The sequence below is a fragment of the Nicotiana tomentosiformis genome, chromosome 9, assembly GCF_000390325.3.
Source record: "Nicotiana tomentosiformis chromosome 9, ASM39032v3, whole genome shotgun sequence".
NCBI lineage: Eukaryota > Viridiplantae > Streptophyta > Magnoliopsida > Solanales > Solanaceae > Nicotiana > Nicotiana tomentosiformis.
Window position 1 is genome coordinate 41,769,068 of NC_090820.1, and position 21,738 is coordinate 41,790,805.

General features: G+C 35.8%; 1 protein-coding gene across 1 annotated transcript; it reads left to right on the forward strand.

Moving 5' to 3' along the window:
• The first annotated feature begins 3,906 nt into the window (after window positions 1–3,906).
• On the forward strand, window positions 3,907–20,155 carry LOC104110419 (chloride channel protein CLC-d). The gene is made up of 23 exons (XM_009619913.4): window positions 3,907–4,394; window positions 4,850–4,922; window positions 7,010–7,231; window positions 7,312–7,358; window positions 7,442–7,540; window positions 7,813–7,887; window positions 10,296–10,384; window positions 10,836–10,976; window positions 11,075–11,145; window positions 11,228–11,307; window positions 11,425–11,574; window positions 12,512–12,571; window positions 12,666–12,740; window positions 13,318–13,469; window positions 16,202–16,337; window positions 16,419–16,550; window positions 16,954–17,031; window positions 17,114–17,169; window positions 17,293–17,379; window positions 17,467–17,623; window positions 17,858–17,959; window positions 18,196–18,242; window positions 19,799–20,155. Exons 1-23 carry the CDS (start codon window positions 4,203–4,205, stop codon window positions 19,872–19,874), a joined length of 2,397 nt encoding a protein of 798 aa, XP_009618208.1. The 5' UTR covers window positions 3,907–4,202; the 3' UTR covers window positions 19,875–20,155.
• The last annotated feature ends 1,583 nt before the right edge of the window (window positions 20,156–21,738 follow it).

Genomic DNA, 21,738 nt, shown 5'->3' on the forward strand with positions numbered 1-21,738 from the left:
TGGACATTTTCTTTGAAAGACCCAAGATCCCTATGGATTTGTTAGGAAAGTCCTTGGAATCTTCTAGGCTTGTAGAGAATTCTAGAGAAAGCCTTTATCTTTTAAATATTAAGGACTTGTGTAACAATTAATATATACACACTAGCCCCTAGGAGACTAGTATATAAAGAAGGCTATTCATTTGTAATTCACCAAGCAAACAATTCAAGTTCTCTCTAATACAATGCTCCTTTAACAATTCTCTTGTGTTCTTTCTACCATTTTCTTAGCGATCTTGAGTGTAGTAAGGTTGACTTGGCATACCAAGAACGTGAGCAAGTTGTGCAAGATCGTGAACGAGTTGTCAAGTGTCGCACGTGTACTTAGTTAACAACTAAGGGTGTGTCATTTTTATCTATCCATGCTTTTTTCTTTTTCTTTGCTATAGCTGTATCACCTTTGTCATTTTCTTATATTTTCCTTTGGTCAGCAGGCTTCCTCTTTTCCTTTTTCTTATTTCCTTTTCATCTTTTCCTTTTTCTTCTTCTATTTTACTTCTTATGATAGTGACCTTGGAAAAAAGCAAAAGAAAAAAAAGAAAAGAAAAAAAGGAGGCCACCGAGAAAAGAACTCCAAACACTGAAAAATTCTTAAAATTAGACACAACTTTAACCAATTTGAGTTTCCATCTTTTAAGTTCAAAAAGCTTTAATCTTTTTGGAAACTTTGACTTGAGATCAAATTGACAATCTATTTCTAATTTCTTTAGTTTATTAGATTCAAAATTTTGTGATTTTTGATGTTCTATACGATTTTAAAATTGTTGTTTTTAAATCATAATAAGCATATTGTACCCATTAAATAACTTGAATTTAGTAAGATTTATTTTTCAAGAAATTCGATTATAATCATAATGTAATTGTTTGAATTTAATCGTATTTTGTTCCGGACAATCAAAAGCATTTGCAAACTTAATATTTCTCATATGAAGATACAATACTAATTATCTGAATAGATTATTCTATTTACTAAATAAAATACACGCACGCAATCGCTCCATTTTGAAACAAAAATGTGGCACAAATATGGGGTTAATTTCACCCATGGTCATCCAACTTATCATTTATTTCACAAAAGTTACTTATCTATTTTTCATCACTTAAAAGTCACTTAACTTTACATTTGTATCTTAAAAGTCATTCTAGTTCAAAACCTATAAAATATCCAATAAAAAATATGACATGGTATTACATTTAATTAAAAAATTTAACAATAATACCACATAAGCTTAAATAGACCATATCTAAGTTAGACCCATTTCTTCCTCAACCCGATTTCGGTCGATTTTTTGAATATTAGTTTTAATTTATTTTATATGAAAAACCGACCGATTTCGGTCGGTTTTTAAATAAATAAATTTTGCGGGATTCTAAAATAATTTCCCGCATTTTTGTGAAAATAGATTCTTATTAGCTTGTTGTTCTTGTCTGTAAGTGGTACATTTATATGTTATGTGAGATTGAGGTCTGTCGGTTTTCCAAACTATTTTAATTTTTAATTTTTTTTTACGAAACCGACCGACTTAGGTCGGTTTTTTTGGCGCAAATATGCAGGAAACTATTTTAGAATCCCTCAAGATTTATGTTTTAAGAAACCGACTGAAATCAGTCAGTTTTTCATATAAAATAAATTAAAACTAATATTCAAAAAATCGACCGAAATCGGGCTGAGGAAGAAATGGGTCTAGCTTAGATATGGTCTATTTAAGCTTATGTGGCATTATTTTTAGATTTTTTAATTAAATATATCGCTATGTCATATTTTTTATTGGATATTTTATAGGTTTTGAAGTAGAATGACTTTTAAGTTGCAAACGTAAACTTGAGTGACTTTTAAGTGATGAAAAATAGATAAATGACTTTTGTGAAATAAATGATAAGTTGGATCACCTCCGGTGAAATTAACCCCACAAATATGTTCCTTTTAGGATGAATTTTTCACCTGGAGCGCGCTATGTGATAGAATACCTACATATGAGAAAGTTTTCAGGTTTGGCTATAATTTAGAAGCAAAGTGCTATTGTTGCCCTTCACCTTCAGCAAAACATGCTTCTGTGAGGGCCTTCCTAATTTTAGTTCGGGGTGTTCATGATTCGGTTTTGGTAGGTTTTTCCCTAAAAAAAAATCAAATCAAGTAAGTTGATTTTTCAAATATTGGAACCAAACCAAATCAAACCAATTAAGTCGGTTTTTTATCGATTTGGTTTTTGTCGGTTTTTCGATTTTTTCGATTATTTATCATTTTTTTTCTTAAATATGAGACACACTACCAAATGCATATTCCGGTGACCACATTTTCAACGTAACACTATCAAATCAATTGCTCTTTGAGAAATTTATCATTTACCAAGATATATTGATGATAATTGAATCAAATAGTGATGAATAATTTAAGTACTCAATTAAAAATTGATTATTTTTAACATGAAATAAATTTTTGTACTTAGCAAAAAAAAACTATCAATCAAACTAGAATGTAAAGGCAAAGAACTAGATTAATATAATAGCAAAGAACTAGACTAAAAATACAAATGACTAATATGTATCATAAAATTTTATAAACTTTATATATATATATATATATATATATATATGTGTGTGTGTGTGTGTGTGTGTGTGTGTAATAATATGATGTAGTGGATAAGCTCTCCGTGTTGGGATAGGCATTCGGATTTTCACAGCTATTCTAAGAGCAAATAACTACTTTTATAGTCGGTTTGGTTTAGTTTTTTTCCGGTTATTTTTTGATTAAAACCAAACCAAATTTGATCGATTTTTAAAATTCAAAACCAAAACCAAACCACACCCAAAAAGTATCGATTTTTTTGGTCGATTTGGTTTGATTTTTCGGATTTTTATGAACACCCCTATCTAGAAGAAACTAATTTACAGTTAATAATGCCAGTTTTTGATAATCTTATGAGTTAGGCAGTTAAGACAAACGTGTATTTAATGTCAGTTTGTGGTGTTATGTACATGTCAATAGTTAAGAAGGTTTCCTCCATTCTCTGGTTCAAAATATATTGAGCAATTGTGCATTTAGGTTGGATGATGCCACAAAGGATGTGGTGTAGTGTATGAAATTGTTATTCCCTTAACTAGAGGTCTCGGGTTCATCCTGGGTATGAAAAAATTCTTGATAGGGAGCGTTTCCCCTCAAATGGGACCTTACGGAGGCACAAATACGAATATAGCCGAGCTTCAATGTAGGTACCGAACACAAGATGAGAAACAAAAAAAAAATTGAATTATACCACTTTATACTATATAATCAAGGCTAAGGTTTATGTCCTCCTCCCCATAATTGTTAGTTTTGGAATGGGCATGTTGGAGTCATGCCTAACTCCTCCATTTGGATGGTGGACTTTTGAACCAAAAAAAATAATAAAATAAAGAGCGAAATTGTATCCGCTAAACTTCGTACATTTCTTGCTAAAGTGCTTATGAGTGTTAAGAAATGTTAATGGGGTGTAATTTTTTAATAAAATAAAATCTTTGTTAAATTAATTTAAATTAACTTAAAAAAGGATTGAACTAAATCGATAATATTTTCTTACTCATGCCATTTGGTTAATATGAGGTACATATCAAAACAATGTGGCGCTAAGACCTTCAAATATGTTTTCAATTTTGATCCTTTAAGTTTGTAAAAAATAAATATTTTTTGCCAAGTTAAATATTTAACAAACTATATCGGTTAACGTTGATGAAAGTTATAAAGAAAAAAAAGATATTATTCAAATAGAATATTCAAATTATTTACTGTGAGAACATGACTTCAACTATTTCTAATATCCTTTTGCATAATTTTAATTTTCTTCAAACAACTCCCATTTCCTTAAAATATATTCTTTTTACCCAAGAAGAAAAGTAAACTTGTGGTGGACTCACCGGACTAGCAGAATCCACAGAGAAATACACATCAATTCTCGAATCTTAAGTCATATATACAAACCCATCTCTCACTTATTCTGGAAGAAAATAAATTCTCATCACCCTACCGTGACATTGACACTTAAATTTCTTAATCAGCAGAACACAGAAAAAAATACTCAATCTTGATCCCAATTTTCTCAAAATTTCTAATTTTGGGCTTATTCATCAAAAGGGGTTCGAATTTTTGAGGTTTTGGGGTTCATTAAACTTATAAATACATATATAGATATGTTATCAGATCATTTTCAAAACGGGGTGGAGACGGCGAAGCTGATGTGGTCACGGATTCCGGCGACTGCAGAGGAGGAGGAGGAGACAGACGGCGGCGAGGTGGGTCCATCTTCAACAAAGGGCAATGGAAGCACTGTGGAAAGTCTTGATTATGAAGTTGTTGAAAATTATGCTTACAGGGAAGAACAGGTACTGGATCCTTTTGGTAAAGCTCAATTCTTAATCCTTTTTGTTTAACTAGCTATATATTACTTATTAAAAAGGATTCAAGTTATATGCACCGTAAGTATAAAGTATTTTTTAGCTATCACTATTTTGTAGCCTGTTATAGCAGGTTAGTTACTTTTAGTGTTACCAAGTTACCAGTAATGCTTATCTTAGAGATTTACCTTTTATTACCTTTTGAATTACGTCAGTTAGTGCATAGAACTTAAACACTTAAAAAGAAGTACTAGCACTGTATTAGGAAAATGTGATACTATCTGAATAGACAATTACATAAAAGCTCAGTTCTTGCTCTAAATATACTTGCTTTGTAATGGTATTATATATATATATCAGAAAAGAGATATAAAATGGTTAGTTGATTTATATTAGGAAAATAAGATATCTGAAGTTTTGATTGATGTGTGTTATATGGACAGGCTAAAAGAGGAAAGCTTTATATGGGATATGCTGTTGTGGTGAAATGGTTCTTGGCGTTACTAATTGGAATTGGTGAGATTCAGTGTCAGCTTAATCTATGGTCATTTCTCTTTATACCCTATAGGAACAGATTTTCTATGGTATGTTCTTATCCCTGGTACCCCATTTGCCTCTAAGCGATAATTTTGGAGTTAGGTGAATGTTTTTGCTTCACATGGAAATGCTGGAAGGATGGATATTTATGATAACAATTTTCCTCGCTGTGAGTAGTTCTAATAGGATTGTATTGGCGAGAGCACCTTTTTGCTGTTTTTTCCCTCTATTTGGAAAGAGAGCATCAATATCTTATGCCCGTTGCCAGAAAAAAGCTCATTTTTTCCGCCACGGGATAAGACGTATGGAGGATCATAATATTGGCATGAGATGAGTTTAAATGGAGTAACATGGTCAGTGAGGATTCATATAGCTGACCCCAACTTCTTTGCGACGGAGGCGTAGTAGTAGTAGTAGTAGTAGTAGTTGTTGTTGTTGTTGTTGTTGTATAAGACATTTGGAGGATCTTATTTTACCTGATTCTAGATTGCATCTAAGCAGTTCCTTCTAATGGTTGGGTCCTTAATAGTTATGCGATATTATAAAAATCAATGGATGGAGATTAGAGTCGAGAAGAACAAATACATTTCCAGAATCACATGTGTCATTTGAACTATTTTGATTTGTTGTTGACTCCTATACGTTGCATGTAAATAGCTTGACATATAATTGATGACCTACTTAGCTGTAACATTATAGGAGGAAGCAGATGTTCTTTCTTATACTTGCTTATATCCTCAGCAATAGAGAACTGGCAATCTTGAAAATGCATCTTGTATCAATCTTTGCATGCCCTGAATAGAATGGAACATATAAATGGAGAAGGAGGATTCATATAGCTGAATCGAACTAATTTGGATTGTGGAGTTAGTCTTTTCCCGGTTGACGTTATTAGATATAAATCTGAAGCTAGGAAAATCTTTTCCCTTGTTTTCTGTTTCTGTTTTGGGAGCTTCAACTAGCTCTTTCATTCTAGGATAAGGTATCATTATATAGATAAGATCTTTTAACACTAAGAAACTGAAAAATTAAAGTTTCTTCTTTTGCTCTGATTTGCCTCTACTCGGTCATAAATAAATCCCAAAAAATCATAGTCTTTCATGTTATTGTAAAGGAATATCTTAATAATCAATTAATTACTGTACCAGGGTCCAGGGCTAGCTTATTGTCTCGTGTTTAAAGACGGACACTGAATTTTTCTGATGTTTGCAACTACTTGTAAATAGCGTGGATAATTATTGTGATAGTCCGAAGAATCTCAGAAAAAAATGATTGTATACAAGCCGTTAAGGTAATAACTTGATTTCAGTGAATGAGATTAAATTGATTAAGCCCATTTAGGCGGTTCCATTTGGTGAATAGTGCTTCATAATTTAGTAACTATTGAACAGGTACTTTTGACCAGAAAAATTTGTCAACTTTTTCTCAGAAAATTTTAGAAGTCCAAATGTAGTGTGCATTATCCTTGACTTAGGAATTTTGTTGTAAAACTCTGAAACTATATGAGAATCATTTTTAAGCATGTAGGAGCTTTAGAAAATGAACTTGTCAGTCCCCCTTTTGCCAAATTATATATATTCTGGCTTAACTTGGAGCTTTATCACAGTTTAGTATCTCAGAAGTAATGGTTTTCTCTCTCTCTCTCTCTCTCTCTTTCTCTCTCTCTCTCTCTCTCTGAGTAGGAAAAGTGTTTGGTGAACCATGAGTTTAAGTCATAATCATGAGAAAATCTAGTGACTTGTATTTTAGAGGGTTGCACACATTTTCAATGGAAATCAGGAGGAATTGGATGTGAATTGTTCATATTCCGCCCTCCTTCTTGGTCGAATTCAATTTGCTAAATTTGTTTGCTCATTTTATCATACAATACCTTCTTGTTGGGTTCCAGTTTATATGTTTAAACAGTGAAATGGTTGAGTTGTGAGAATTAATAACACAACGCGGAGAGCAAAACATTATTTCCATTTTGCTCTAGCAATCTTATTCTGTTTAATATATGCGTTTCAAATAGCTTTAGGCCTTATGATTGCTTTCTCATGAACTGAGTCATGTTCATTGTCTCCCAGGCACAGGACTTGCTGCTGTTTTCATAAATCTTTCTGTTGAAAATTTTGCGGGATGGAAGTTCTCATTGACATTTCAAATTATTCAGAAGTCATATTTTGCTGGATGTCTGGTGTATATTTTGATCAACTTAGTTCTAGTATTATCTTCTGTATATATTATCACTCACTTCGCACCAGCAGCGTCAGGATCAGGGATTCCTGAAATAAAGGGTTATCTAAACGGTATGCTTGTACTTTCTGATATTGGTTGTTGAATCTCTGGTGGATTCTTCTAGGTTGCTCATTTTGGCCTGTATATGTAGGAATTGACACACATGGTATCCTTCTTTTCAGAACTTTGATTGGAAAGGTATGATTGCACATCTAAGCTTTGTTGTGGATCCTGTCACTCTAAATCAGATAATTTGTTGTTATTCTTATTCGGTCTTTTAGATTTTTGGAAGCATAGGTTCAGTGGGAGGTGGTCTTGCCCTTGGCAAAGAAGGGCCGCTTGTACATATTGGTGCCTGTATTGCTTCTTTGCTTGGACAAGTGAGTATACAGTATCTAACTTTACTCGTATTTTTTTTTTCTATGACTGCATTTAACTTTTTGATTTTTAAGAATCCAAATTTTATCTTATATTCTTTTTAGTTTTGGAAACACAATATCTATTGCTGACTCAGTGTTCTGTTTCTTTTTACCTGTCGTTTGAGTTAAAGATGTGATACTTGCTCTGTATTGGCGGTCATCTGAAATATGTTCAGTGTGTACCTCCAAATGTTATGCTTGCTGAATGCTCATGTATTTTTCTGTAATTACAGGGCGGATCCACAAAATATCACCTGCGGTCAAGGTGGCTCCAAGTTTTTAGCAGTGAACGGGATCGTCGTGATTTGGTGAGTGACTAATGCCCTTTATGTTAATTGAGATAGAATACCTCTTCCCATTTCTACCTGGAGGAATATTGTCTACCAGTTACCATCTCAAAAGACAAAATATCGTCTACCAGTTTTCCCCAAGGAGCTCTTTGGATATTTTCCAGCTTTTTAGGTCCTATACTTTTTTAGTTTCTAAGAAGTGCCAAGTGCCATTGAGGGTCTCCAATACTTGCTCAATTTTTGTAGTTTGACTGTTTGAGGCCCAGTGTTCTAAAAAGCGGAAAGCGCAAAAAAGCGACAAGGTTCCAGGGGATTGAAGCAAAAAGGGAAACTGAGACTCACGCATCTTTGAAGTGAACTGCACAATTCACAACATTTAAAAAATACCAAACATATATGGATTAATTAGTACTACAATGATCAAAATGAAATTAACTAATTTCAATATCTGATGTACAATAATGCCAATATTAATCCAACTTCTCAAAGTTGGGATTTGAAGAACCGGCTGCGTCCTATTGTGATTGCTTTGCGTGTCATTGATTGAAGCTCATACTTCTATGAAACGCATGGCTTCATAAATGAAGCAATAACCCCTCACTTCGCATCGCTTCATCGCTTTAAGTGGAAACAACAGCTTTTAATAACACTACTTCGAGCATTGTTTTTACTCTTCCCTGGTTGGTCATTTTTCTTTCATTTAAATGTTGAGGCACTGGAGCTGTATTGCTTGTCTTGACAGTTGAATAAGTGGAACCGAGAGATTTGAACCGCTGGTTAATAGCTTTTTGCTAGTGCAGCATCTCCCTTTTTATGCTACTTTTTTACCATTTAAAAAGAATTCTAGAAAATGATGTCTTTACAATTGTCCTAAGAAGAGTGTGGAGAGTGGTTCTTGCTCATAGAAACTTTTCTGCATCCGGTGTATGAGAAAGTTTTATTAATTTAACTCTTGTTGCCAAATTAAACAATTTAAAAAGTTATTTTTCTGTGGTAGTAAATAATTTTAAAAAGTTATTTTTCGGGTTATAATTTAACATTCCTTTTTATGGGTTGTGGTTAACATTCATCTCATTTTTCTTTATATGTTTTCCTTAATATTTGAAATTTCCTTAGATATTCGGTTAGCTTAACCATGGAAAAATTGAATGTAAAAGGATTACACGTGTCATGCATTTAGCTACACTAGGTGCAAATAGTGTTTTTTCTAAATCATGTTTATTACAAGTGGTTCATGTAGAGTATAGTGGATATAGAAGTTGGAGAAGTTAACATATTACAAATGACATGAGATGCATCATGTGCAATTCGATGTGTGTATTATGGTCCACTGGTAATTCAACCTGAGTAAAGGGAGTCAATAAAGTAGTACATGTGCAATGGTGGTACTTCCTAAATTGTGGGACTCTTGGTTCTAGAAGCAAAATAGTATGCAGTGTAGTAATAAGTCTAATAACGGGAAGACAGTTGGAAAAATCACGCAGTGGAGTATTTAGAGTTAAAAAATAACCTAGATACAATATTTTGCTGCTAAAACAATTCAGAGGTGGATTATCACCTTCTTGTGTGTAAATAAAGTTGGGATTTTGCACAATTATCCTTTGTTTTAAGCTTCCAGATTTATATACTTATAAAAAGTAAGGACATGTCTTTATTATGAGTATAACAGCTCTTTTTTCATTTTTCTTGGTTGTTGCAATAATAATTATGCAATTTAATTTTGGATCCTGATTATATGCATTGACAATGTAAATAATTTTACACATCATTGTGGTTTAACTTGTTGTATCAGGTTGCTTACCGTCTTTTCCAGCTTTCAACCTACATGACTGAAATCAATTTTTTATTAACCTGATAGTGTAAAAACTAAACCAATGTTATTTAGTGGTTCCCTCTTGTACATGACATGCTCTTCTTTAATTATTTGAAGTTGGTAAGAATCTACAAGAATCTTGCTACGATCTCTGAACTTGTAAATATAAAATCAATCCATATGATTGTGATAAGGATCTGTGCGAGTGAGCGCCTATACTTTCAGAGTGAGGTCTCAGGTTTGTTTCTAGGTTCCTTGCTTGTGTTTGTGTTTTTTGAGGTGCGCACAATCTGGCCCAGACGCCACGGGTATCAAAAAAAGAAAAAAGATGAGGATATGTAAGTCTGTAAAAATGATATCAATTTCTCCACTTCTGTGTCACACCCTATTTAAACACTCTCTAGACCCCTCCAAGCTTGATGCAGTAATCAACTGAACAATCTAAATCTTTATTTCCTTATTTTTCTACATAAGGTGTCAGCTTCTTGATGAATCTTAGGAAATGCTTTAATAATTTGGAGATGAAAGCTAAGATCTGGTCCTTACAATTCTTATAATGAAAGGGGGTTTTCTCTGCCCTAAGAAATGCTTCCTCCTTTATCTGTTGACTCAGGTGACTTGTGGATGTGCAGCCGGAGTTGCTGCTGCTTTTAGAGCTCCAGTAGGTGGGGTACTATTTGCGCTTGAAGAGGTCACTTCTTGGTAATTCTCATATCTACACTGAGTTTCTTTCATGCACATCTGATGCAATAGATGAAATATTCTCCTTAATGAACAATTTTTACTTGTGTATACTGTATTTCTGACACTGCTAATGAGCAGTATCTAAACCATTAATGTTAAGCTGTTTGCTTTTGTGATTAATTGTCATATAAGCTGGTGGACTGGTTTTTGAATAAGTGCTGTTGGCTTTTGTGATTAATTGTCATATAAGCTGGTGGAGTGGTTTTTGAATAAGTGCTCTTGGCTTTTCACCTTGTACATTTTCTGAATGTGCTGCACTGTACTAGGAGCTATAATTTGTTTGAATTATTTTTTCCTGTCAATCATAGCAATACAATGTTTTTACTTCCACTTGACTAGTTGTTAGCATGTTCGGCATTGTGAAAAAATAAATGCTGTCTGATCATTGTTGTTTCATCATTGACCAAAGGTGGAGGAGTCAACTGATGTGGCGGGTCTTCTTTACCTCTGCTATTGTAGCCGTTGTTGTCCGTACAGCAATGGGATGGTGTAAAGATGGAAACTGTGGTCATTTTGGCGCTGGAGGCTTCATTATATGGGACATCTCAGGGTTAGCTTCTGAACTCATTTAGGTCTTCTATACTAACTTCATTTAGCTCTTTTGCATTATATCCTCATTACTTTTTTGACATCTTACAATTCTCTCAGTGGTCAAGAGGACTATTCTTTTGAGGAGTTGTTGCCTATGGCAGTTATTGGAGTTATAGGAGGTCTTCTTGGTATGTAAGACTAACATTAAGATGTTGAGATACCGGAAGAAAATGTTTGGTAAGTTAATTTGTCATGCTTTTACTTTTGCAGGAGCGTTGTTCAATCAGCTTACTCTCTATATAACACACTGGCGTAGAAATTATTTGCACAAGAAAGGAAATCGTGTTAAAGTACGTTTACTTATTAAGATCAGGAATTTCTTGCAGTTGTGTATTCTCATCTTTAAAGATGAGTATACCTTAATTTACTAAGCTCGATGAACTAATTTTGTGGTTTCCCACTCTCAGATTATTGAAGCTTGTATCATCTCTGTGATAACGTCAGTCATTTCATTTGGATTGCCTCTTTTTAGAAGATGTACTCCGTGCCCTGAAGCCGATGCTAACTCTGGCATTGAATGTCCGCAAGCACCGGGAATGTTTGGCAATTATGTTAATGTAAGATCCTCTATGACTTATAACTTCTCTTTTATTATATCTTTATTAAAGAATTCAGTCCCTTTTGCTTTGGTTCTCATAAATTTTGATCACTTTTCTAAGCTTGTCACTGTCTATGGTGCATGTGGTTGTCCTTTCTAAATCCTATGCACAACTCTTTAATGCATATAAAGCATGTCAATTGGCTCTTAACGGGTAGGAAGCTGTGACATCTGGAGAAGTACAGTCAACAGTTCCGTATATGTTTGGCATTGCAGGCACCTTAGTTTCTTACATGAAAGATTTCAGGCTTAGCATTTTATGGACTTAATGAGCTTGTTTTGTAGTGCTTGTGGATACCTGACTATCTTGCTTCTTAACTAATATGTTCTTCTTCTGGATCATTATTGATACTTAAATTCTTTGTCAACACAGGCTGGGTCTTGCTTGGGTGCTCGTATATACAAGTTACTTGTAAAAAGTAGAGAGTAAAATTGTGTTTTGTCTCTGCGACATGGTTCCACAATTCTATTGTCCTCTTTGTTTCAAGTCTATGTTCTTTTAGATAGGTGAAGCATTTATTCCTACCTCCAAGAGAACGGTTCTTGAATCTGTTTAGTGTTTGGACATAATTTGGTTTGAATTTTGAAAAAAAAAAGAGTATTTGATGTTGAAGTTGAAAAAGTGTATCTGCAAAATATTTGCTCTAAGCAATTGAATGTGCATACAAATCTGTTATGCATACCCCATCCAGGACTAGCAGTTGATTTACGACTGTGGTATGATTAATTATGTGCCGACATTTCTAGTCAAATTCCAGGCTTTGCTGAATTATCTGGAAATGTTTCATTTATCTTTGTGGTATTGGGTTGTGTTGATATTTGCTTCTTTGTTTTTCTTGATATCCAATTTGGCTTTTCTTTGTTGTTGGTGATGCTTTATTTTTGTGAATTTGCAGTTTTACTGTCAGAACAACAAAGAGTACAATGACCTCGCAACCATATTCTTCAACACTCAGGTCTTTAAACAATTTTTGAACCTGCTCTCATTTTAGATAATGCTGTCAAGTTTCCTTTTCGCTGATGGAGCTTTTGTATCATACATATCTGCAGGATGACGCTATAAGAAATTTATTCAGTGCCAAGACAGCTCACGAATTCAGTGCTCAAAGCCTACTGACATTTTTGGTATTGAATAATTGTTATTTTTCTCCCTAGTCCCTTCCCGTTCGTGATCATGCAAGATGATAGCTTCATGAATTTTAGGTGTCGTCCAAACTTTTCCATTTGGATGAAGTGTTACTGCTAATTTTTAGGAAAATCATGTGCTTGAAAATTTAGCAAAATATGATATCAGTATTGAAATCCCTATAGAACTGCTGTTTCTGAAAGTTAACATTGTAAAAGAATTTTGTAATGTTGTCTTGAGTTTAATTCGAAGTATCGGGATGTGAGTTTCTTGTGGGGTGGGATATGATTCTCCATCTGCACTGGAACTTTGCTATTCTTGTGCTCAGGTTGTGTGTTGAGTGAAACGTGATTGAGGCAGGAATCACTTTGTTTAGCGTGCATTTCTGAAATTTTTCTTTTTGTATATTCAAATTTTATGCTTCTCTGCCAACACAGCTTGAGTTCTTGTGCTTAAGAGCACTCTTTTTCTGGTGCCAATTATTCAGTTTAGGGAAGAAAGTTATAGCAAAACCTCTTATGTCTTGGTGGGTTACAATTATGCAGGAAACTAATGGTTGGTTTATTGGTCTGTCAGGTTATGTTTTACACCTTGGCAGTGGTGACCTTTGGAACTGCAGTTCCAGCAGGTCAGTTTGTGCCAGGTATCATGATAGGATCAACTTATGGACGTCTTGTTGGCATGTTTGTGGTTAGCTTTTACAGGAAGCTGAATATTGAAGAGGGGACGTAAGTATTTCTTTCTTGTTTACTCCTTCATTTTAGCCATAAACATTATCGATTTATCCTCAGGTGAAAACTTCGACATAGGCTTATACCGGAGCACAATTCTTCTTCTTCTTTACCCTTTTTTTGGTTGAAAAAGTAACATCTTCCTACTTCTGATTTCCTCCGAGTATTTAAGTGCATGGTCACTAGAAACTATATTGAATCTCCTTTTTCACTTCTTTTGTAAGGTGAGCTATCACAGTTGACGGAAGCAGATGGTGTTCAAGGAACGGAGCAAGTGTGCTTCTTGATTCTTTAATAGAGAAAATTTAATCGAGAGGAACCATTTTTGGAAGCCCTATAATCATTTCGCTTTGTCTTTTGCGTGGGGTTTGGGGTGGGGTGGGGTGGGTGGAGATGCGAGAGAAGGGAGGCAACTACTAGGCCTCCCCTCTAGTTTGACAAAATTAGGCCTAGTTTTAGAAATCGTTATGAGAAACTCCATTGCAATTTTACCTCCCTCTGTAACAACAACATACCTGGTGCGATCCCACAAGTGGGGTCTGGGGAGGGTAGAGCGTATGCATACCTTACCTTGTGTGAGGTAGAGAGGTTTCTGATAGACCCTCGGCTAAAGAAAAGCGTTTTCAAAGTAGGTTTGAAAAATACAAGAGTAAAGACGCTATGATGAAAATACTGCAGAAAAGAAAAGTATTGGTAGCCAAAATAGTAAGATAACCAAATACCCGAGGGGAATAAGAAAATACAACAATAGTAATAGAATTGGCGAATAAGATTATAATAATAATAATAATAATAATAATAATAATAGGGAGCAGAGGGAAAAGAGGGAACCAATAAAGGAGAAGAGGGAGCAAATAATGTGCTCTAAACTACAACCATGGCGTCCCTTAGTAAAAGGAGAAATCATTCGACTACCTACTAACCTTCTACCCTAATCCTTGACTTCCATGCTCTCCTACCTAGGGTCATGTCTCCGGTCAGCTGAAGATTTGCCATGTCCGCTCTAATCACCTCTCCGCAATTCTTTTCTACATCTCCTTAGACCTATCATTGTCAACCTCTCGCTCCTCCTCACTGGGGTATTTGTTTTCCTCTTCACCTGCCCTCGCTTCCTTCATCTTGTCCACCACAGAGATCACTCGTACCTTGCCCCTTATATCTTCGTTCCTAATCTTATCTCTCCTTACCTGCACATCCATCTAAGCATTCTCATTTCCGTTACTTTCATCTTCTGAACGTGTGAGTTCTTGGCTAGCAACATTCTGCCCCATACAATATAGTTGGTCTAACAACGACTCTGTAGAACTTACCTTTTAATAGCCTGTTTGGCCAAGCTGCAAAAATAAGCTTATTTTGAGAAGTACTTTTTCTCAAAAGTGCTTTTTTCAAAAGCACTTTTGGTGAGAAGCAGTGTTTGGCTAATTTATTTGAAAAGCACTTCTGAGCAGCAATTAGTGTTTGGCCAAGCTTTTAAAAACTGTTTCTAAGTGTATTTTTCTCAAATGTGCTTTTCAAAAAGATGCTTTTGGAGAGGAGCTACTTTTTTCTGCTTCTCCAAAACTGCTTCTGCTTCTACACAAAAGCACTTTTTTTCCTCTAAAAGCTTGGCTAATCACTTCAACTTTTGAAAAAAGCATTTTTTTTTTTTTGGCTTGGAGAAGCTTGGTAAACAGGCTATAAGTCTAGGTGGCACCTTCTTATCACATAGGATACTAGATGCAAACTTCCATTTCATCCACCCTGTTCCAATACGATGTGTGACATCTTCATCAATCTCCCCATTTTCTTGGATTATTGACCCAAGATACTTGAAGCTTCCTCTCTTGGAGATGACTTGTGTATCAATCCGCACTTCCACATCTGCCTCATGCAGTGCGTCGCTAAATTTGCACTCCAAGTACTCTGTTTAAATCATGTTCAACCTGCAACCTTTAGACTTTAGGGTCTGTTTCCAAACCACTAGTCTAGCGTTAACTCCACCGCGTGTCTTAATGTTGTTAACAAAAATGGAAGTGATTATGCACTGCATCAACTTGACTTGACTAATCCTGTGGATGATCGATGGCAAGATAATATCTTTTTAGTTACAATGGTGGGGTGTTGTGCACTCTTTGTCGCAACTAATGTTTGAGATGCTGTAGTCTATGGTGTTGTCCATTTACTTTTGCATTGTTGTGCAATCTCTAATCAATAAGCAAATTTAGGGTGATATCCTATTGTACCTTTTTGCTTGCTTGCTTGAGAGAGAAAGAGAGTCAACGATTTCTAAAATTTGGGGGATCTCTAGTCAATAAGCAAATCAATGGTTATGCTGATTCTTCAACATTGTCAGTTTAGACTGGCTCGTGTAATTGATGGCAATTAGGCTAAAGTGCCCGATGTAAGTGGTTTGATCTTTCCACCAACTTGATGTCGCTGGATCTGCAAGTCTTGAAATGATTGATTGCATTTTATCAGAATTATTTTAAAAAAATATTATGGATTGAAATAAATTATTTACCTTATCCCCAAAAAAGGGAGGAACACATAAAGGTGTTTAAAAGCTATAATCTTACCTTATCAAAAATAGTTTTTATAAAAAGCCTAGGGTTTAAAATTTTTGAGCTATTCCACTCTTTAGGTTTAGGTTTGATATGCAGATATTTTCACATGATAATCTTGCACTGGACTATCTCTTTTCTTCTCAATCATCTCTAAAGTCTCCTAAACATTTTTTGTTGAAATTTTAGGTATGCTCTTCTGGGTGCTGCATCTTTTCTTGGAGGTTCTATGCGCATGACTGTATCTCTCTGTGTCATTATGGTCGAGATTACAAATAACTTAAAGCTATTACCTCTAATAATGCTGGTTCTTCTCATCTCAAAGGTGAGTTTTGATGCTGGACAGCTTACAATACTCTCCAGCTGTCTTTCCATTGACATAGGACTAAGGGTCACCCATGTGTAGGCTGTTGGTGATGCTTTTAATGAAGGATTATATGAAGAGCAGGCTAGATTAAGGGCAATCCCATTACTTGAATCTAGACCAAAGTATCAAATGCGTTATGTGACAGCAAAGGAGGCATGTGGGAATCAAAAGGTAAGAGTTTCTTCAGTGCCGTTGTCATGTTCCGGTCCAACTAGCAGATGCTTGTTTCCTTGTTTGTGTGGAAGGTCATCTTTTTCCGGAATTGAACCAAAAACGGTTGTTGGTTTCTTCACCCTTTTCTAGTTGAAGTTATTGAGCTAGGCACTGTTGTTTGATTTGGATGGCTGAAGTCTTACTTCCTTTCTTGTTATTTTATTTCTGCTAAATACAAGTGTAGAAGCAGCTCTGTATCCATGATACTTCAATAATGACCTCTACATTCATGCTGCTGGGAACACCATCTGATTTAACCATGACTAATAATCTGAATGCTTAATACTCTTCTGGCTCACACCTGTGCAGTGGCTGTTCAAATTTTGGCTCACTAATCGCCCCTAATTCCTGCATCTTTTAGGTTGTATACTTCCCTCGGGTAGTGAAGGTTGCAGATGCAGTTTCTATATTGAGGAGCAATAACCACAATGGTTTCCCTGTAAGTTAAGCTTTGTCCCTCTGCAGTGTTTAATGGAAGCTATCTGCTTGTTCGATCATTCTTCTTACTCGTTGAATTTTAGGTTGTTGATAACGCAAGAAGCGGGGAGACACTTGTTATTGGACTTATACTAAGAAGGTGAGAGATAGCGATGATTTTTTCTATTATTAATGCATTATTTGAAGTTACAAAGATTTCTGTGCCAAGATCATAATCAGTAGACTTGAGCAATATATTTATTCTATCTTGTTGATTATGCAGTCATTTACTGGTGCTTCTACAATCAAAAGTTGATTTTCAGCATAGCCCTTTACCCTGTGATTCAAGAGGTGATCTCTTGCCAATCAGGTAACTCAGTTGAACTATTACCAAGGATTGCTTACTGGTGCTTCTTTGCCCACTACATGTAAATTTTACAGATTCTGTATTTCACAGGCACAACCTTAGTGAATTTGTGAAGCCCGTTTCTAGTAAAGGGATATCTCTCCATGATATCCATTTCACCCCAGATGATCTGGAGATGTACATTGATCTTGCCCCATTTTTAAACCCGTCTCCCTACGTGGTCCCAGAAGACATGTCATTAACCAAGGTAATGTAGTCACTTATTCTAATTTTTGCTTCTTCTAATGCTTTTTCTTTATTAATTTTCAAGGCATTATTTTGCTAACTGTCGCATGGAATTGGAGACAACATGGCAAAATTAGGTTTAGTTATTTTGAGCCTGAAGGTGTAAGACGAGTTTATTTCACTCATGACTGGGACTAAGTTTAGCCATTGTGAACTTCAAATGATCAAAATGTTTGACATTCTGTTAATGGTACAGGTTTATAATCTTTTTCGTCAACTAGGACTGAGGCACTTACTTGTTGTTCCACGTCCTGCTCGTGTTATTGGCATGATCACTCGAAAAGATCTGATACTTGAGGTACTTTAGCTAGACCTATCTTCATATATACTTAAAAGTGGTTATTTTTTCAGTTCAAACCACGGAGCGGGGTATTAACGTGGAGAGGATAGAGGGGCAGATCCATACTACCCCGAGTTTCAACCCTGTGGGCTAACAGGGGTTGGACCAGCTAACTGAGGATTTCTCGGTTAATTTAAAAAAAAGTGGTTACGGTATTTTTAATTGATGTTAATAGTCCAGACTTTATAATGCAGGATAATGATGATCCGGCGGCCTTGGAGCTCCAATCCACTAGTGTAAGGTCTCTTTCTTTACTCATACTGATGGACATCTCTTCTGTTTTGATTATTATGGATGTGCACCTGATTTTTTCCCAGTTATCCTGTTACAGCTACAACTCAAGTACCTAAAATGTCTAAGCATACTAGTGGATGCAAATAGGTCTTCCATAAAGTAAAGCTGGTTCATAACACAGCACAAAATATGTCTGATGTGTGAGAATATACAGATTTCTGATAGTGCAGAATACCTGAACTTAAATTTTACTCTCCCAAGAGAGTTGGGAAATCAAAATCAAAACAAGTTTCGTTGCCCTTATGTGTTCACCAGTAGAGGGAGGAGTCCCATTTAACCAACAGATTTATTTATTTGAAGTGGTAAAGCCTCGTATCTCCATAAGAGAAGACTGAGGATCAAATCCTTTAGTCTATCTCTAGATTATGGGTCTTTAGTTTAGAGGTAAAGTGACTAGGTTAAGTTAAATGTGAGCTGGACAAACTGAGTTAGGTATGATAACATCATAACCCAACCCAACTGATCCTATTGCTGATAAAATGGGCCAGTTTTGAGATTAGCCCAACATGACAACCTGCCTAACTCATCTAGTATATATTTTTGTGAACAATCACCAGATTTTACTTCAATTGTTTCTTTCATTTGAAGTTACTGATACAATATAAATATTATAATAGGTGCATACTTGTTTTCCTTCAAGTAACTTTAGTAGGTTTTGAATAGATTTGTCTAGAACCAAGAAGGAAAAAATAATAGCAAATATTAAAAGAGAGGGAAAGAGGAAAAAGAAAAACAATGAAATTAGCACCAGAAGCCCAACCCAAAAAACACTTATTCATTTGGGTTTACTTGACCAAAAGACCAGAGGGAAAACTTACGAATGTTACATACTTCCTTTAAAGAAGAAGACTAGTATTTCTCAGGAAAGAAAGGCTGGCAGCTAGCCACCAACCCGAAAACGATCTATAGTATTTCCAGATTAACTGAGTTGCGAGTGATTCAAGCCTCTTTTTTTTTTTTTTTGATTTTCCTTTGCCAACTTATATTGCGGTATGGTCATTAATGGCTCAGCTCTCTTACCCGTATTAACCTATTTCACTCGCCCAAATTGTCAAATTCTTGCTGGGTTAGCAGATTGCATTAGAAGGGAGTTCACATATTTCATCTTGTACATTTATTATTCTGGTCGGCTTTGGTGGATGTCGCATGTACAGTTATCTTGCAGCATATGCAAGTCATTTTACTTCTGGTTATCAGATTGGTGAACTATATTACATTCTCATACTTGTAAGAAGTTGTCGTAGTAGCTCCGCACAGACCATGCCTGTTGCATAGCCTGTGAATTTTTGTGCTCAATTCTTAAAACTTAGTGCATCTAACAATATATTATCGTGCGTCATTACTGAAGAAATGGGAATAAGGTATCAATCAACCTATGCAAAGTCTAAATCTGCCAGAATTGTTTTTGGATAGAGTTATTGTTCCATCAATGGATTAATAGTAGTTTGTAGTGTTACTCCTCTAAGCTCAAGCAATTTACGCGACTTCTTTTTGGTTACTCAGAGGTACACAAGCTAACAATAGAAGGATCAAGAGGAACGTAGATGCTGGACAACCACTTCTTGATGGTCTTCTTTAAAATGGAATACCAATGGTAGTGCTGCTGTTTCTGCAGTAAAGTGGAGTTTCCAACTTCGGCTCTCAAGATTTTGGTTGCAGTAGATCTGATTCTATCTTAAATCTGATCTGTTATTAGATTCTAGGAAATGTATAGTGTATTCATTTCCCCTTGAGTCGTGGGGTTATAGCAACAGATCAATTTTTTGTACTTCTTGCAATTGTGTATGAGAAATTAATTGAAAAGTTGTGCTCCCTTTCACTGAATAATTAGAGAAATAGTTCACTGATACTCTCACATAATCTTCGATTCCAGTGGGTCTCTAGCAGTTCTTGCAGTTGTGCATTTGGTTGGTTTTTATTTATTTCTGACATATAGGAAAAGGATAATATTTATTTCTTGTTTACCTTATTTTATTTAAAAAAATGTTATGAATTGCTTTTAATTTTCAACTGAAATTAGCATTAAAAGGAAATACCCAAAGGAGCGTTACGTTAATTAACCTTGTGGGCTTAAGTGCTATTAAAAGTCAAATGCTATTGAATTGGGACAGCCTCATTGGGGAAACATATGTTTGTACGTTGCAACTTATACTCTCTATTCGAAGTGAGGGCTCAAGCTGGATTATCACCTTTCTTTTTGCATCTTTTTTTTTTTTTTTTTTTATCCCTCCCAAATTAAGAGGGTCCATAGTGTTTTCACATTTTTCCCTCTAGCGTGACTCGAATTCAAGATTTAACGGTCGTGGGTGGAGGTGCATTACCAATTGAGCAAACTTCATTTGTTCAAACTAAAGAACAAGTTATAGTAGTTGCATCTTTACTCACCAGATTATCCTCTTAGTTCCAACTAAAGAAATTTGAAGGGATTAATTTTGATTTCTTTCTCGAGTAAAAGTTATAGTAGAAGTGTTCAAGAGTTATGCTTTGACTACATAGAATACTTTTTAATTTTTTTTATAATCTTTTAATTCTAAGACATATACATTGTCATGGGCGGCTTTCCAACCATGCCCCATGACCCCTTGGACGCGCCCCGTGGCGTCCTGGCCAGTCTCCCAACGCCCGTCGCCACGGTTGGTCCCGTGGTCTCGGCAGCTCCAAGTGACAAGCGCGCATGTGCCTTTGTCGCCCCACCGATAGCCATCGCCAACGCCCATCCACAGGCAGATGCCAACAATGCCGCGCGCGCAGACCCTGATGCTAAAGACAAAGTTGCTGCCAACGGACTTGTTGCTGCTTTGTAGAAGACTAAGTCCTTTTCATTGTAAATATAGAGTAGTTTTGCTGCATTTTCTTTAAGTGTGATTTTTCAGCTTTCATAGGTCTAGTCATGTAACTTTGGTTTATTTTTTTAAGCATTATTAAGGGGGACCAAGCAATCAAAACTTTCAAGCAAGCAAACAATTCTCTGTACTGGTGTCTCTCCCCCCCCCACCGTCTTGTTTTCTATAATAGCTTTCATTCAATGCAATCAAGCTTTCTTTCATTCTCAATTCTCTTTTCTGCTCTCTTTCAATTGCTCATGACATTGGTTTTCTCGTACGGCACTGACAATCTAGTCTAGCGTACGGAGGGGGACCTCAGTTGGCGGACAACAACCGTACTGACATCGGTTGCTTAGCCTTACGTCGCCCTTCCAAGGAACTTCAGGAAGACGCCGCGTAACAGTTGGTATCAGAGCCTAGGCTCGACATCGGACGAGGGATTACGTTGCAATCACCACCATTTCTGACCATGGTGAATTACGGGGATCGCATCGCGACCCTTGAGGGAACAGTTGACTCATTACGACCCATTGTGGAAATGGTGCCCGATCTAAAGACTAGCGTAATGCAAAGGTTGGACGACCTAGACCGCAGACTCATCCAGGCCGAAGTTGACAT

Coding starts and splice junctions, on each gene's coding strand:
- LOC104110419 (XM_009619913.4), top strand. CDS start 4,203: ATGTTATCAGATCATTTTCAAAACGGGGTGGAGACGGCGAAGCTGATG. Junction 4,923..7,009: donor GGCGTTACTAATTGGAATTG/GTGAGATTCAGT, acceptor ATTGTCTCCCAG/GCACAGGACTTGCTGCTGTT. Junction 17,960..18,195: donor GAAAAGATCTGATACTTGAG/GTACTTTAGCTA, acceptor TTTATAATGCAG/GATAATGATGATCCGGCGGC.